The sequence below is a fragment of the Helianthus annuus genome, chromosome 15 (assembly GCF_002127325.2).
Source record: "Helianthus annuus cultivar XRQ/B chromosome 15, HanXRQr2.0-SUNRISE, whole genome shotgun sequence".
NCBI classification, from domain to species: Eukaryota; Viridiplantae; Streptophyta; class Magnoliopsida; order Asterales; family Asteraceae; genus Helianthus; species Helianthus annuus.
The window spans coordinates 145,874,438-145,891,312 of NC_035447.2; the positions used below are offsets into that span (position 1 = coordinate 145,874,438).

Consider the following 16,875-nt stretch of genomic DNA (forward strand, 5'->3'; position numbering starts at 1 on the left):
TATCCTCACCACAATTGTGTTTGCATATTCATTTTCCAATAACCCTACATCTGAATCGAAAGAATTCAACTAGGCGGGTATGTTAAATCCCGATTTTGTTTATTTGAAACATAAATTCCTCTTTTTTTTACTAGGATCTAGACATTCATTTGAACTTAAAATGTTGAAATCATGTATCTGTAGTTATATATAGATACATATTTTTATTAGGTTGTTCCTTTACATGAGTGTTCATAGATAATGATCATTCTTTCATGAATGTCAATCATGTATCCGTAGTTACGTATACATATTTTTATCAGGTTGTTTCTTTACATGAGTGTTCATTGATAATGGTAATTTTTTCATGAGTGTTAATCATCTTAATTAGCTTCATTATTTGTGTGTTTTTCTTTCATTATGTTTCTACAGAAATAACCAAATTGTAGTTTATGCAAAACTCACATGCTTACCTTTTCCATTGCGGTTTCCATGACAATGACCAGTCTTGACATTATCGTTTTCAAGCATGTTAAGAGTTTGTAATATTATTTTCTTTATTAATGTGTAGAGAATTACTTGTAAGAGATATTATGGATGTCTTTTTTTAAGGTACATGCACTTTTCTTTGTTATATTTTATAACAATATTTTCTTCATTAAAAAATTTTGAGCAGAAGCTTGCATATGATTACTTATTTTACACCAATTTCTAACTAGGTATTTGTTGATCTTTAAACTTTTCAATATTTAATTACTTTAACATTCCGTTAAATTTTTCAATATTTAATTACTTTAACATATCATTTAATTTATTGATTTATTGAAATATTGAAATTTAGGCGGTGTTTGTTTTTTCTTCAAACGTCTTCAAGGGGGCTGATGTCTGCAGGCGCGCAGACATTACCCTTGAAGACTATTTGTTTATTTTTTTCTAACAGATCTGAACTCATCTTTTTTCATCTTAAAAAATAAGCTATAGACTCCTTGCTTAAAACATCTTCACAAAAAAACCTAATATACTTCATCCTCTCCCTCCCTCCCTCTTCTCTCTTTCTCTATCCCACGCTTTGTATCCTCTTTCTCACTATTCTCTCTGTCAACACAAGTTAAAATGAAACTCAAATTCAAAATGAGTCAACCAATCTCAAACTCTCATCCGCCGGAACCGCAAGCAGTGGTAGGAAATTAGGTTGTCATCCCCAAATTATGTTGCCGCCGTGGTGTTGACGGTCGCCGGAAATGCGACGGCGACGATGACTGTGTTGAATACTTGATTCTTGCCGCCGATCTGGTGAGGTGAGGGAGGCCGGAGAAGGTGGTTTCCGCCATAGTGATGAGCAGGGGTGGATGTTATCCTACTCCTGCAGATGTGGGTAATGTCATGATTCTAACCTCTCATTTAGATATTTCTTTTTTATTTAGATTTTGATGTGTGCGTAAGAGAGAAAGAGGGAGCTGATGGTGATGGTGGGTTGGCAGCTGGTGGTGGGTTGGAGGATGGTGGTGGTAGTGGTGGAGAGAAAGTTATAATAATAATAATAATAATAATAATAATAATAATAATAATAATAATAATAAAAACAAACAATCTTATATTTTTAACTTGCAGATCTTCAGACCACATCTTCAATTGCAGACATGAAAACAAATGAAATCAGCTTGCAGACAATTTATGTCTGCAAAAACAAACAGCACCTAAAAAATTTTGAGCAGAAGCTTGCATATGATTACTTATTTTACACAAATTTCTAACTAGGTATTTGTTGATCTTTAAACTTTTCAATATTTAATTATTTTAACATTTCGTTAAATTTTTTAATATTTAATTACTTTAACATATCATTTAATTTATTTAATAGTGTTTTTTAATAAAAAACTTTTCTAAAATAGTACCTTTTTAGTTGATTTACCGTCTTCAAATTCCCCCAAAAACAGAACACCAAAACCCTAAGCATTGCGAGAGGGTGTTGACATGGATGCAATCCGAAAGCAGCTGGATGTGTTGATGGGAGCCAATCGGAACGGAGATGTTACCGAAGTCAATCGGAAGTACTACGATCGTGACGTCTGTCGTCTCTTCTTGGTCGGCCTTTGCCCGCATGAACTCTTTCAACTTACTGTAAGCAATTAAACTAAAACCACATCTCTTCTTCAACTATGCGTGTTAGGGTTTTTGTTGATATAGAATTTGGGGAAAATCTTAAAAGAAATTGAGTTTGTTTGAATAGGTTATTGTGGAATTGAGTCCTTTATATATATATTGTGGATAGGCATGTTTTGATTAGTACGTGTTTGTTCTAGAGAAACAGGGGAGGGGAATTGAAGCTAGCCTAGTTGTAATTAACGTGTTATTGAAGAGTTTTATCATAGGCAATGGATGTTTACTGTCTGGTTCAGTTGGTTTTCCTGGCTGGGTCTGCTGGACTGGCCAAACTGGTTTTATTTTGACCAGTGGCGAAGCTTGAGAATTCCGACGCGGGGGGGGGGGGGGGGGCGAAAACGTACATACCCAAAAATTTATATAGAACCGTGGGGTCGAAAACGTATATACCCAAAAATTTCTATACGAAAGCTACTTATATAAAACTACTAAGGGGGTGTTTGGCCTAGCTTTTTTAACAAAGCTTATAGCTTTTTTTAGCTTTTTTTACAAAATAAGCTTAATTTGATGTTTGGTTTAGCTTTTTAAGCTTATGCTTATTAGCTTATATAAGCTAATTTGAATAAGCTTATTTGATGATGGTTTTTTAGCTTATTTGTAGAAGCCTTCTTTGTGTAAGGGTAAATGATATAAATAAGCTACAAGCTAATCCAAACACATTAAAAAGAGCTTATCAAATGATAGAAAATAAGCATAAGCAACTTTAAAATATAAGCATAAGCCAAAAAATAAAAACTAGGCCAAACACCCCCTAAGCAAAAAGTTCGGGGGGTCGGGCGCCCCTCCCGGCCCCTTTTAAGCTACACCCATGATTATGACAGTTTGGGCAGTTTTTTTTTTTCAGTAGGGAGTCGTAGCTTAAAAGTATTTTTATTAATATTTCGGCCGGTTTGGTTTACCTGGCTGGTTCCAAACCGTAAACCCTAAACCGAAGCATATCACTTCTAACCGGTTGATTTAGTACGGTTTGGGCAGTTCAGTCTATTTCAGCGGTTTTTGAACATCCATCCCAACTATAGGTTTGAGTTATGAAGCTTTGATGAAATGGAAATGCTGAAACTTTCTTTTAACGTCATACATACCGGGGGTTGTGAGTTTTAATTGTTGGCTCATGGGGGAAGGTTTATTAAGTACAGAACTTTTAAAAGAAAAGCAGAATGGAAGCTGACACCAGTTTACCAGCTTGAATCATTTGAATAAGAAATTCAGAATTCAAATGAGACATTTGAGTCTTTTCTTGTATCTTTCACTATATGCTCTGTACTTTGGTGGAGTTTCGAGATAAAAAGTAGAAGAAAATCCAGCTCAACGATTCTGTATGGTGTATTAATATTTTCTTGTGAGGTCTATCTGTCAAAGCAAAAAAAAAAAAAAAAAAATAGCAGAGTTTGATGTTTTTATTGGGATGTATTGGAACACTTGAGCCTTGACACTAAATAGCATTGAGAGTATGTTGGAATGTAAATAAAACGATGCTTATAACAAAGACTGCATTTATGAATTTTGTGCAACTAGTTAATTACGCAGCACATTTCCTTATATAGCTATAGTTATCTGATTTTGTTTTGGTGTGGCTTGCTCTTATGTTTTGAATTTCAGAAAATGGACATGGGACCATGCCCAAAGGTGCACTCATTTCAGCTGAGGAAAGAGTATCCTTTATTTTATCAGTTTCATATCAAGTATCATTTAAAAGATGCCATGATTGCCATCTCAAGTAAGACCCCGTGCTGTATATTCTGCTTGGTTTTATAAAGCTATATGTACAGTAACTTTTTTTTTCTTGAGATTCGAACATTCCCTTTCAATTTCTGTTAGTTACTTAACTGTAACTAGATACCAAGAAGCCAAGGCAAAAGGTCAAGATAATTATGAAAGGGAATTGGAGGATGTTATAGACAGACTCATTGTTGAATGCGACAGAAAAATTGCAAGAGCTCTTAAACGGCTTAGTGAGGAGGATGCTAAAGCAGCTATTGCTATCTCTGTGTCAGAAGTTACTCAGGTTGATTTAACTTGCTATTTGTGTATCAGGTTATCATTATCTAATCTGATGATTATTTGCTAAATGTGCAGACGCCTGAGATTCTTGAGTTGTCAAAGCAGATAAAAGAGAAACTGAAAGAAGCTGATCAGTATGGTAACTTCTGTTCATAGCAATTAACACTAAATTTTCTGTATCTGATACATGCCACACCATTGTGTAAATCATAAACTTATTTGTTTCATATTAAGTATGCTACGAGAGCCGAGGGTCTCACTGGAAGCAGCCTCTCTATCCCTAGGGGTAGAGGTAAGGTGTGCCTACATCCCACCCTCTCCAGACCCTACCAATAGCTTCGCTATTTGTGGGATTTTACTGGGTATGATTGATTGATTGATCAAGTATGATACGGCATCATTATCTTATAATGTACGATAACTTCTATATATGTATATATATATGTATTATATACTTGTATGTCTAATTTCGGCACACTCTAGACCTGGAAGGAAAAGTAGATATGAAGATTCGAGCTATGGAGATGGTTGAAGAACTCAGAACTCAAAGAGCAGACAAACAGGTAGACCTCACACAAGTGTAAAAATTTTATCTGCTCCCTGCAACTTTGTTGAGGGAAAGCAAGGGCAATTGGATTTGAGTTGGGTGGATTGCCGACTGTTTTTTAAATATCTAGTTGAGAGTTGTATAATATTAAATTACAATAATTAAACATGATAGTTTGCCTTGATTGTATAAATAACTTATTTCTTGACAATTGGCAATAGAAACATATTTTTTTTTTAAATAACCATGTATTTCATAGTATAGAGATGTATCTATTGAAATTTGAAAATGAACCAAATGTTTGGAATACTTTCGTTTCGTCTTTAGCAGAATATCTATTTTTTTTTTACTTAAATAGGAAGGCTTACATCTGTGTTTTTGTTATTTTGTTATGGTATGTTTAATTCACCTTTCTTGCTAAATTTATTGTATCATCATTTTAATTAACAGTATAGCTTGTAAAACATGTATTTCATGAAGTTTCGCATGTGAAAGACTTCAACTATTATATAATCCAACTAAATGAAGTTTTTTGAATCTCAATTTTTTGGAATACTCTTATGAAAAATGCTTCGAAGCTTATCAGTGAAATTCATTGACTTCAAGCTCTATTTCTATCAAACCAATTGGATAAAGAGTCATGTAATGTCCACCCAAAAACATCTTCATTTTGCGATTCCTTGTAAATAATTACGTGGACTTTTTGTTATGAATGTAATAACAATTAAAGGTAACTTCACTTTGTAGAATCTAGAATGAATTTAAGTATAAAATAATTTTATTTGTTGTATTTCATGAATTACCAGGTTTTTTTAACTGTCATTTACATGCTAATTATCAACAGTTTATTCTCATTCTAAATGTCTTTAGTTTGTATTACCAGTCAATGCTTTTATTAGATGCGTTTAACAAAGATCGAGCTTCTTTACCGCAACCTCTTCCAAATCCTCCACCATTGGCACCATTGCCCGTGGCTAATCCTGATGCCCGCACTCAGGAGTTGATTAATGAGAAGCTGAAAAAAGCAGAAGATCTTGGTAAGTTTGATTTTTAATTCATCAACGTGCGGTTTGTTGATTTTATTTAAAGGTTAAAGTAGTAACCTTTATACATTTTCATATGTTTTTGGGAAATAAATCTCTCCAGGTGAGCAAGGAATGTTGGATGAAGCACAAAAAGCACTGGAAGAGGCTGAAGCGCTTAAAAAGGTTCACAACTTTCTGATACATATTTGTCTTCTATTTCAAGTCATGCCTCCAATCGTGAAATATATTTGCTTTTAGAATCCAGATTAAAAATTGGTTATTTGTCCTTGTCGTAGCAATGGATCTAGGTCAGGGTGATTGACATGATGTATGTTTTCTTTTTGCCAATTTCTGTTTGTGCTAATTAGGGAGATTAGGTTCCAAATCTATAGTTGAGATATGAAGCATTATGAACTCAAGCTTATATAGATGATGGTAGAGGTGGCAAAATGGGCGGGTTGGTAAAAAGTAACTCTTGGGAACAGGTCTAAACATGCAAGACACATTTATACCATTCTGATAGAAACTTGAAATCGAAGGATAAAATTGATAGAATAATCCAATTTGAGAAGGATTAGGTCTCCAATTTCGAAGGTATAAAAGACATCGACATCCAGAAAGATGATCTAATATGCCCTATTTAACATACAAGAAACATAAGTTAACTAACTGCTAGAAAACTACTTGTGAAACGGTCCCCGCTTTTTTTGCTGAATTAATTGAATCTGCAGCTGGTCCGGTTTTGGCTTGGATTCGGGTTGGGTTGGGTTTTGGGTCACCCAATAACGGGTATGTAACAATACATCCGACCCGGACAAATGACTTGTCCTCAAGTCGAAAATTCGATAGTTGTGCCAAGCGATCATCGGCATCCATTCAGTTGTAGGCTGATCCGCTTCACAGACCCTGTAATGGTCTCGAACAGAATGAAGGACCCATCGATGAACTTGCACGAAAGGAAGTTTGTGTCGACCAGAAGCTAGAATGAGCACTGAAACGTAAAAGATTGGGTGTATGCAAGAACCAGGTAGGCAGGTAGCTGGCTAGGGTTGATTTAACTCTTGTACTTAGGAATTGTGTTTGCACGGCATCCCATATAGATGTGACATAGGACTTAGTTTCTTGGGTCTTATACCAAGCCCACTTTCTTTTCCCTTTGAAAATTGCATCTCTGGTGACACATAGTCTTCGTACTAGGGTTAAACACGTGATTAGGATTGTTTGCTCCTGGGTTCTTTGGTAAATTCTTCTCCATGTATTTCAAGAGAAAAATCTTCGGGAATGTTTCTTCGACTCCAGGCATAGAATTTTCACCCGTATCCTCTTTAACCTGAAGTGGCAGTGGACCGTGAGGGTCATCCTCTGGTTCCATTTGATTGCTGGACCAAAAGGGAGTTCCAAGCATCTTGTTCTTCAAATCGCTGTCAGACTCTTTACTGTTACAACCATCTCCAGTCATCTTAGCTTTGATATCGTCAACATTGTCCCTCAAAGATGCTAGAATGGCGTCTAATTGTGCTGCAATGGTTGCTAGTTGATCTGCCAAATTCCGGGTTGTAGGCACCATTCGATTTCCCAGCAATGGAACCATATCGGATCCAATATGGATATGGAAGCTGGTGGGAATAGTTTGACAGCTATGTAGCACGGGAACGGGTACGAGACTGGGGTATATGGGGACGATACGGGTACGGGGAACGACAAAACTAAAAAATCCAAGATACGAGTACGGCAAAAGTATGGCAAAAAAATATACAAAAATAAAAATATATTAAACAAAGTCCAGAATAGATTTATATTGATGTAAAGTGTAGACTCCAGATTTTAAAAATATCTTTTATTATTAAGTTTTTAAAGTATAATATGTTTAATATTTCAAGTAGTATTCAAATTTTCATTTAATTTTATCACAGTTATTAAAGGCACCAGGCGCACTCAAGACGCATAGGCCTCGCCTGGGGTCTAGGCGCAAAGCGCAAAAAAAGCAAGGGCCTGAGAAAAATAAAGTGCATAATGAAAAAAAAATATATATTATGTATTAGAAAAAGAACACTATTCTTTAAATAAAATAAACAAAATCTATTATATAACACTTTATATCATTTATTCAGTACCAAAAGTTCTAAAATATTAGTGTATTAGTGTAGAAAAGTAGTTTTCCTTAGATAAAAGTACGGACCTGGCTAGAATCTTGCCGGAATTTAGAAAATTTGGCCGGAATATAGGAATCTCGCCGGAATGTTCACCTGAACCATCACCTGGAGAATTAAAGCGCAATTTCCTCGACTTAAGGCACAACTACCTCGCCTCGCCTGAAAAATGGGCCTAGGCGCAAGAGGCGATGGCTTTTAACAACTATGATTTTTATATTGTATTTCAAATGGGCCTCAAACTTAACTAAATAAACCCATGTAATAAAAGAAAATAAACTGGCCGTAATTTTTGTTTATCTGATGATTATCTCTTCCTTCTTCAACTAAGTTCTAATCCTAGTTACAACACCCATCGGAAACTTTGAGCAGCCGCGACCCCCTGCCGAAGAATAGTCTATTAATAGGGAAAATGATGACAGGTGATGACTATAACTGTGAAGAATAGTCTATTAATAGGGAAAAGGCCGACGTCCCCGAAACGTCAAACTGCCGTCTCCACTTTCCCGGAAACGGTTCGATGCCGTCCCCATATTCCCGGAAACGTTTGGGGGACGTCCCATGGCGTTTCCGTCCCCAAACCGTCCCCGAGACGGGTACTCAATGCTCAATGCCGTCCCCGTGCTTCATTGTCTGACAGGTGATGACTATAACTGTGAAGAAGCAGATGATGATGATGATGGGAAGGACACGGTGGCGGAGTTTAATAAAAAAAGGCTGGAGAAAGTCGGTGGTTTGGGGAAAGGGCTGGAGAAAATCGGTGGTTTGGGGAGTGATTTGAACCTGTTTATGGAGGAACAAACTGCGGTTGAGAGAGTGACGAAATCAGAGATAGATATTTTGAGCAGCAGGTCGAATACACTTGAAGGGGAGATTGGTGAAGAAAAATTTATGTTGTCTTGGGTTTCTGAATTTGAACCTGTTTATGGAGGAACAAACTGCGGTTGAGAGTGTGACGAAATCAGAGATTGATATTTTGAGCAGCAGGTCGAATACACTTGAAGGGGAGATTGGTGAAGAAAAATTTATGTTGTCTTGGGTTTCTGAATTTGAACCTGTTTATGGAGGAACAAACTGCGGTTGAGAGTGTGACGAAATCAGAGATTGATATTTTGAGCAGCAGGTCGAATACACTTGAAGGTGAGATTGGTGAAGAAAAATTTATGTTGTCTTGGGTTTCTGAGGAGAGAGATGCAATTTCATACCGGTGGTTCTTTGGAGGGTTCACTTTCTGGGAAGCTTCCTTGTGCAAAGGTGGGAAAAGACTATATCTTATCCACAATAGGTACCTTATTAGAATATCATTAAGATCTTGGGTAGATAAGTTGATTTCTGGGAAACTTCCTTTTCCTATCTCAGATGTGTTTAAATGGTCATGCAAAGGCTTTCTACTTGACCATACTACGGGATTGCTGGCTGCTCATCGGTGGGTTTCAGCTGCTGGTTATCCTGTTTTGGAGCTGCTTATCGCTTGGGAAAACGAGCTACTAACGGGCCAACTTCCTTCTTATCGACTTGAGGACAAGTCGTCTTTTGGGGCAGGCAATATTGATACGAACCCAATAATGGGTCAAGGTCAAACTGGGTCGGGTCAGACCCAGCAGGTGCTGTGTGGCAGGAAAGAAATAAAAAAAAAAATAGAAATTTGGGGGGAAGATCCAAAAATACAGGAGATTGAGGAGTGGGGGAAAACTGCCTGATGTTGAATTTAATTCCTGGCAATGGAACCATTGATAGAAACTTGAAATCAAAGGATAAAATTGATAGAATAATCCAAGTTGAGTAGGATTAGGTCTCCAATTTCAAAGGTATAAAAACCCTAATTTTATATAAAAAAACATGGATATCCAGAAAGATAACCTAATTTGACCTATTAATATAAAAGAAACAGAAGTTAATTAACTTCTAGAAAACCACTTGTGAAACTGTTCCCGCTATTTTTTCTGAATTACTTGAATCTGCAGCTGGTCTGGTTCTGGCTTGGATTTGGGTTGGGTTTTGGGTCACCCAATAACAGGTATGTAACACATTTTTTTGAACTATATAAGTATTTAGCGTGTCTAATATGATTACGGAAGTTATATATTTATTTCACTAATAATAATCAGACTTTTTAAATGAAATTGTTTAGGAGTTTATATATGCACTAAAACTTATGCTTTGGGTGACTTTCAACATGTTTGTCCCCTTTTTTAAGCTGTTATTTATTTACATGTTTGCACTGCAACAAATAAAAGATAACCTGTAGATAATATGTGTTGGCATTTCTGTATTCTATAATCCTTTGAAACTTGTGGGTGAGGTTGCATGGATGTGTAGATGAATACTACAAGTCTTTAGTTTTTCACTTGTAATTGTTAATGCATCTCAAATTCACTTGTAGCTCGAAAAGGTGTCTTATGTGCTTATCCCTATTTGTAGGTTAAATAATAATCAGCATGGCAACTTTCATTGATTGATTTTAGCAAAGATTCAGGTTGCGTGTGGTATATTTTGCAACAAAGAGTGATTTTATTTTTTAGATCGGAAGTTACACCTTAAAGCGACTTGAACTAGGAGTTTATGCATAATCTAAACTAAGAACCTTAGTTTAGGATTTACGGTTTACCAAAACTTTGAGACATGATTGGGTGTTTTAATGCCTAGTTTCAGATTTTTGTTTTTGAATCCAGAAGTTTAGGAATAATTTTGACTCGTTCAATCATTTTTGTTTAAGCTAGTTCTTATATTTGACTAATCAAACATAAGAACGTTGAAAAGGCCAACTGTAGCATTTTGTAATTAAGACTTACAAAACTTAAGTTGCGTTTAGTTTGCAGTCAAGAATCTTTAGTTTTATGCGTTCGGTAACAGGGTGGAATGTGATGAGGTATGAATTTCTAAGTTCAACCCTATATGTGGGTACTGAAAATTTCCAGTTTCATGGATATATCTTTCAAACTCATACTCCAAACCAAACAACGGTTGCACTTTTGGATTCATGCCTTCAAAGACCTAGGGTTGTAAACAACTTAACGTCTTTAAAGATTTACAAGTAGCTTGTGGATTCATAACTAGAGTTGCAGATTAGGCATGATTTACTAGAGTTGCATCTTTCTGAGGACATGGTCCAAGATAGGACTTCGTGGAGGCGTAGGATTAGGGTTAAGGACTTCTAGAGGATATTGCAGTAAGGTCCTAGGTGTATTTTAGGGTCGTATGTTTTTCTTATTCTCTAAATGACTTTACCGGTGATTGACTTCTTGTGTATATGCCTGAATGATGTTGTATGCTATTATACATGATGTACATTATACTGTGTCGCTCGGATCTCTCTCTTGGTATAGGTGACTTCTTTTTTCTATATTCTTTGACTTGATGTGTTGGTTTGTTGTTCGTTTTGGAGCCGAGGGTCTCTTCTGGAAGCAGCCTCTCTATCCCTAGGGATAGAGGCAAGGTCTGTCTACATCCCACCCTCCCCAGACCCTATGAGTAGCTTTGCTATTTGTGGGATTTACTGGGTATGGTTGTTGTTGTTGTTGTGGATTCATAACTAATTTTGGATTGCGATGCTAGACTACTTCAAATAGCTTTGGTTAACATCCATTCTTTTTTTTTTGTCTAATACTAAATGGTTCTGACTTGTTATTCTTATTTTTTATTCCGTGTATATTCTTTAACATTCTTCTATTTTTTTTTGTAGCTTTCAATGCACTTTCCTCCTCGTCAGGAACCTGTAACAGACTCCTCTAAGTATACTGCTGCAGATGTGCGAGTTGTAAGTTTCCATCTCACCTTTTTTTTGTTGTGATGCTTCAACCTAACTATTTGTGTGTGAGCTGGTTGGTACGGGTTATGTTTTTTTTTATTTATTTTATATGTAAGGGTCAAACTGTTAAAATAAAAGAACTAGCTAGTTAAATAGGTAAAACTGGTCAAGCAAGCTAAAAAATTGCCAAAGTTAATTTTGAAGGCATATCTCCTAATTCATTTTATTAAAAAATACTTGGTCATTTTTATAGGCTAATAAGAATATCTGTAATTTTTTTTTTCTGGCAAAGTGTTCCAGGTCACCCTATTTTGTCCTGTTTTAACCCATGTTGTGCCTGCTCATTTTCCACCCTATCTAGTTCTTAGCGATGCCATTTTTATATTATCACGGGATTTGCTTTTTTTTAACTGTATTATATGAAGTAGTATTTGGCTGTAATTGTATACCAATCCAATGGATGCATGCATATAAAGATTTAAGATTCTTTTTTTTTCTTCTAACAAATTCTGATTTACCTTTTCAGACTGATCAGAAGTTGCGTGTTTGTGACATCTGTGGAGCCTTCTTAAGTGTTTATGACAGGTAATTAATACAGTGACTAGTTCCTTTAAATAGTTTATTTAAAGGATGACCAAGTACTAGTATTTAGGGTTTAAAGTTACTTCAGTGTTTGACCCGGCGATTATACCTCCTTGTCACCAGCAGGCTTTTGGGCCCAGTTTTACGAGGATTAACTTTTGCTGCTAAAGAATGTGCGTTTTTTAAATTTCTGTATTATGCATGCTTGTTGATCATCCTACCATTACCTAAACAATCATGGACATTTTCTGATATCTTTATTAGTTACTGCGTCTTTTTTTTTTTTTTAATTTATGAATTATTATGTTTTATGATAACGTGTGTCTCAGTGACCGTCGCTTAGCTGATCATTTTGGTGGAAAGCTACACCTTGGCTATATGCAAATACGTGAGAAGTTAGCTGATCTTCTGGTAATATGTCTTTTACTTTTATGCCCCTAGATGTTAGTAGTATTATTTGCTTAAAGTTTCTGTTTCTGTGGTGGGATTTTATCTTTTCAAGCGTCTGTTTGATTTCTCTGTTAATTATTATGTCAGGAAGAGAGAACCAATAAAAGGAAGGTTCCGGAAGATGACAGAAGGTAATTTTAGTTTGGTTTGTTTCTTTTATTGAAGGATGTACAAATTGCGGGACTTCACCAGATGTGACGAGTCGGGGCGGGTTGGCTCAGAACACTTTTTGTTTAATGTTTTTACTTTTTTGTATTACAATTACGGAAAATGGAAAATTTATTATTTTCAATAAAAATCTAATAATACAGGTAAATATGATAATCTCAAGTTCGTATCTTGTTTACCAGTTAAACCAAAACATGTCAAATGGTGAAAATGTTTTTTTTTCTTCGAACAAAAAACATTTTCTTTTCGATATACTTGAAACTAGATGCATTTTTTCTAACATGATAATCTCAAGTAATTTTAATAAATCTTTGGCCTTAATGAATGAAGTTTAATACTTGGTTGGCCTCTGCTTAAGTTATCCATTTTTTCTAATAAGACGATTTAGTGGATGTTTAATCATTATTCGTTAATACAGTTTTGTTGGCTTATCTGTTTTCTTTTTGAGTTGACTTTTATTTATTTCAACTGAATGACCCCAACTAGAGCCCTCCGTAAGTAAACAAACCAAAATCTTTCTTATCTTGTGAAAAATCTATTAAACTCTTTGCTTTAGATCGAAAGAACGAAGCAAAGATCTTGAAAGGGAAGGTAGCAGAGACCGGGTCCGAGCTAGTAGCCGTGACCGTGATCGTGTGCGCGATAGTGACCGTAGGAGCCGAGACCGTGATAGGCATCAGGATCGTGATCGTGGTTATGATCGCTATGACCGTGATAGAGAAAGGGACCGTGATTCAAGGAGTCGACATAGGTCGCGATCAAGGGACCGTGTTAGGGATTATGATCGACCAAGGTTCGATTTCTATCACCTATATTCTTGTTTTGTTAACTTACTGCTAATTCTAATGTTGGATAAACATATTTTACTTTTTAACAATCTGCCCATGTTTCTCACAAAAACGTCATATGATTTGTTAATTTTCTAAATAATCATATTTTTTCCCAAACGTAATAAAATGTGAATCTCACCATCTCCTAGTTCAAGCACTTGTTTTTTTTTTTTTTGTTACAGCTCTTTTGTCTGATTCTGATTATAATATTACATTATTCACTTTCAACACATGTATCCGAACAATGTGCTCATAGATGCATGCTGGGTTTTGAAAGGTGTTTTTGAGGCGCAACAAAACATTTAAGGGGCTTGAGGCAGCGCCTCATGTCAAATTCAGCGTTTGTAGGAGGTTTATATGTTAAACAACCAACGGATGAGGAATTTATTAAAGATTTACTAGTTAAAATGTAAAACAGATGAGAGAGACGCAACTTCTGGTTTTTAATAAAGAATATATAGTTTGATAGCGGTGGCTTAGTAATTTGCGGGTGATTGGAAACGGGTGGCCAGGATTACGGTTGCATGAAGTGGAGCTCCATTATAAGACTTTCATGCACATGAAAAAAAGAGTAAATTACAACCGGTTTCCTTTACGTTTGTATCAAATTACAACCGATGTCCCTTAGCTAAAGAAATTACAGGCTCTGTTCTTTATGTTACCAGTTTTTAGCATGTTATGTCCTTTAACTAAAGAAATTAAGACTTTCATGCACATGAAAAAAAGAGTAAATTACAACCGGTTTCCTTTACGTGGTCTTTTCTTCTCAATTTAACATGAATTTGTTTTCCCCCTTGCATCTTATAACATCTTATTGTCTATGTCTATCAAAACTTTGATTAAAAACCCTACAAAAAAAATGGAATCAAACCTTGCAATGGGTGCCTTCTACATACGACAAGCACTAGAACAAAACGACATCAATGAAATTTATGGTAAGCTTCCAACATCATTGTAGCTTTATCTATTAATCCCATTGTAGTTTTCATAAGAAGTTGTTTGCATATGAGCCGACGGTCAGTTCTTTTGATTGGTTTGATAAGAAAACAAAGTTTAATTCCAAAATATTGTTCCATTTTCATCGAGTAATGAAGAGATAAGACTACTCATTATTTAAATATTTTACTTTGATTATAATTTCAATTCCAAACCATGCATTATATTTTTGTTTGGATCAACTGAAAAAATAGAGGGGATAAAAGAGATTTATTTATTTTATTTTCTAATATAAAATGAGATGGAAAGACCATGTTGCCCTCATGTGAAAGGCACATAGTAAGATTTAACTAAAAAAACTTAACTATGTTAGGTCTAAAGGACCTAACGTGTTAAAAACCAGTAACATAAAGGACAGAGCCTTTAATTTCTTTAGTTAAAGGACATCGGTTGTAATTTGATGCAAACGTAAAGGACACCGGTTGTAATTTACTCGGAAAAAAAAAGAACCCACGTTCCCACTTCCCACCACCAGTAGTTTACCTATTAGTTTAACAGTTTTATTTCATGCTTTGCCGAGTTGTTTTTCATGCTTTGTATGTAGTAGTAGTACTTAGTTATTTTTTTTCCTCTAATTTAGGACGTAAAGTAGTGCTATGTTTTTATCTATATGTATGGAAATTTAGTGAATGAAACGGCAATGAGTTTATATTTGAGAAATGAATTTGGTTGATTTATATCGAGTGTGAGAGTTAATTTAATTTGTCTTTGCTAGCTCAATTTGGCAAATTGGGTGGTGTTCTTAGACACGATTTCTGAACCAAAGTGGTGAATCTGTATGTTCGGTTACGACATCACAGCCTTACCGTTTGTTTGGTGGTGTTTTCTGTATCCAAATGAACCATAGAACTATCTTAAATTTATCGTTTGTTTTGAACTGGTGATTCTAGGGTCTTACTCCTATCATAGTTGTACACTTGTACTTAGAGCAACACCTTGTGTCCCGCCTTGTGCTGCATGCATTGGGCAGTGACCAACCAACCATCTGTTTCCTTTTTAGTTTAACCTTTTGATTTGACCCATTATGGATAAAATAATCTGAACTTACCAATCATTAGTAAACGAGTCAAATTTGAAAACTAACATTCTAATGAGGTTTTCATGTGCAGGCGTTATGACCGGTACTAGCAATGAAGTGGATAAAAAGGTTGTGTCTTGCACAAACATTTGTTTTATATTTATCGGTTGGTGATGTTTTAACATCGGATCTGAATCTTTGATTGCGGATCTAATCAAGTACTAGAAGAAATTATCCTCTTTGTATTTGTTCTCATTAAAGGGAGATTTCATAATGTTTTCTAGTGCAGGATTGTGAATTTATGACCCTTGTATTGGTGCAAGTGTATGCTCAAGTTCTTTATAATATGGATGGTGGTTCTATTGCTGAAATATTTGAATGCCGGGTAAGCGTTTTTTATTTTTCCGTTAATGAGGTATCGAATATTGAAAAGGCCAAGTAGGTTATTTTTAACAGCTTATATGTAGTCACGATCATGGCATTGCCACACGACCATGGTCATAGAGGTCAAGACATGACTATGGTACACCTAATAAGGGTTTTACTTTATAAAAACCGTTGTCAAGAATGTCACACCTAAGACCAAGCGTACTGGGCGGTATCTCCCCCCAAACACGCCCATAAACGCCACCGCCGGCGTGTTTGGGCGTTTTCTTTCACAAAATCTCTGGCAGCGTGTTTTAAATCACACTGAAATGGCACTAGGGTTTGATATTTTGACCAATGACTGTGCTCCTGTTCTTTGTTTGGCCAATAACAAATTTTAATGGTTTTTTTTATTTAAATTCTATTTTACACCCCTTTTAACATAATGCCCACATCCCCACTACACCCATTTTAGAAAACGCCTCATAATGCCCCATTGCTGACTGGGCTGTCACATGGCGCAAAACGTCCAAGGGTGGGGTGTTAACCACTACACATGGTCTAATACAACGGTTGTGACCAAAGGGCTTCGGTGCTTGGTAAAGTTGTTTTTCTCATTGGGGGATTCGGTGTAAGATTAGAGGGTGTGCGTTAACCGTTGTAAAAAAGTAGAATGGTTGTGTGGTGCCACCACACTATCATCGCCCGTGACCATCAATCAGGTTTAAGATATAATCTTTTTGTTGGGGAGATGTTTAAATGGGCTTGACAACCATCGTTACCAATCTAATAGAACAATTACGAAAATGTCATCGTACTTTTTTACTTTTCCACGCTGTTCGTACGTTTTGT

General features: G+C 35.8%; 1 protein-coding gene across 3 annotated transcripts; it reads left to right on the plus strand.

Annotated features, from left to right (window-relative positions):
- The first annotated feature begins 1,908 nt into the window (after nucleotides 1-1,908).
- Nucleotides 1,909-16,028, plus strand: LOC110912645 (putative RNA-binding protein Luc7-like 1). Of its 3 annotated transcripts, none has more exons than XR_004880431.1 (14): nucleotides 1,909-2,100; nucleotides 3,742-3,794; nucleotides 3,979-4,147; nucleotides 4,219-4,282; nucleotides 4,627-4,706; nucleotides 5,574-5,727; nucleotides 5,837-5,898; nucleotides 11,548-11,622; nucleotides 12,140-12,198; nucleotides 12,319-12,368; nucleotides 12,525-12,606; nucleotides 12,733-12,776; nucleotides 13,370-13,606; nucleotides 15,749-16,028. XR_004880431.1 is itself a non-coding variant. In XM_022157413.2 (13 exons), the coding sequence occupies exons 1-13, from the start codon at nucleotides 1,954-1,956 to the stop codon at nucleotides 15,765-15,767; spliced, it is 1,245 nt and encodes a 414-aa protein (XP_022013105.1). In that variant the 5' UTR covers nucleotides 1,909-1,953; the 3' UTR covers nucleotides 15,768-16,028. The 3 variants fall into 3 exon arrangements, 1 of the variants encoding a protein (XP_022013105.1); XR_004880432.1 differs by having other exon boundaries at nucleotides 12,322-12,368; XM_022157413.2 differs by lacking the exon at nucleotides 12,319-12,368.
- The last annotated feature ends 847 nt before the right edge of the window (nucleotides 16,029-16,875 follow it).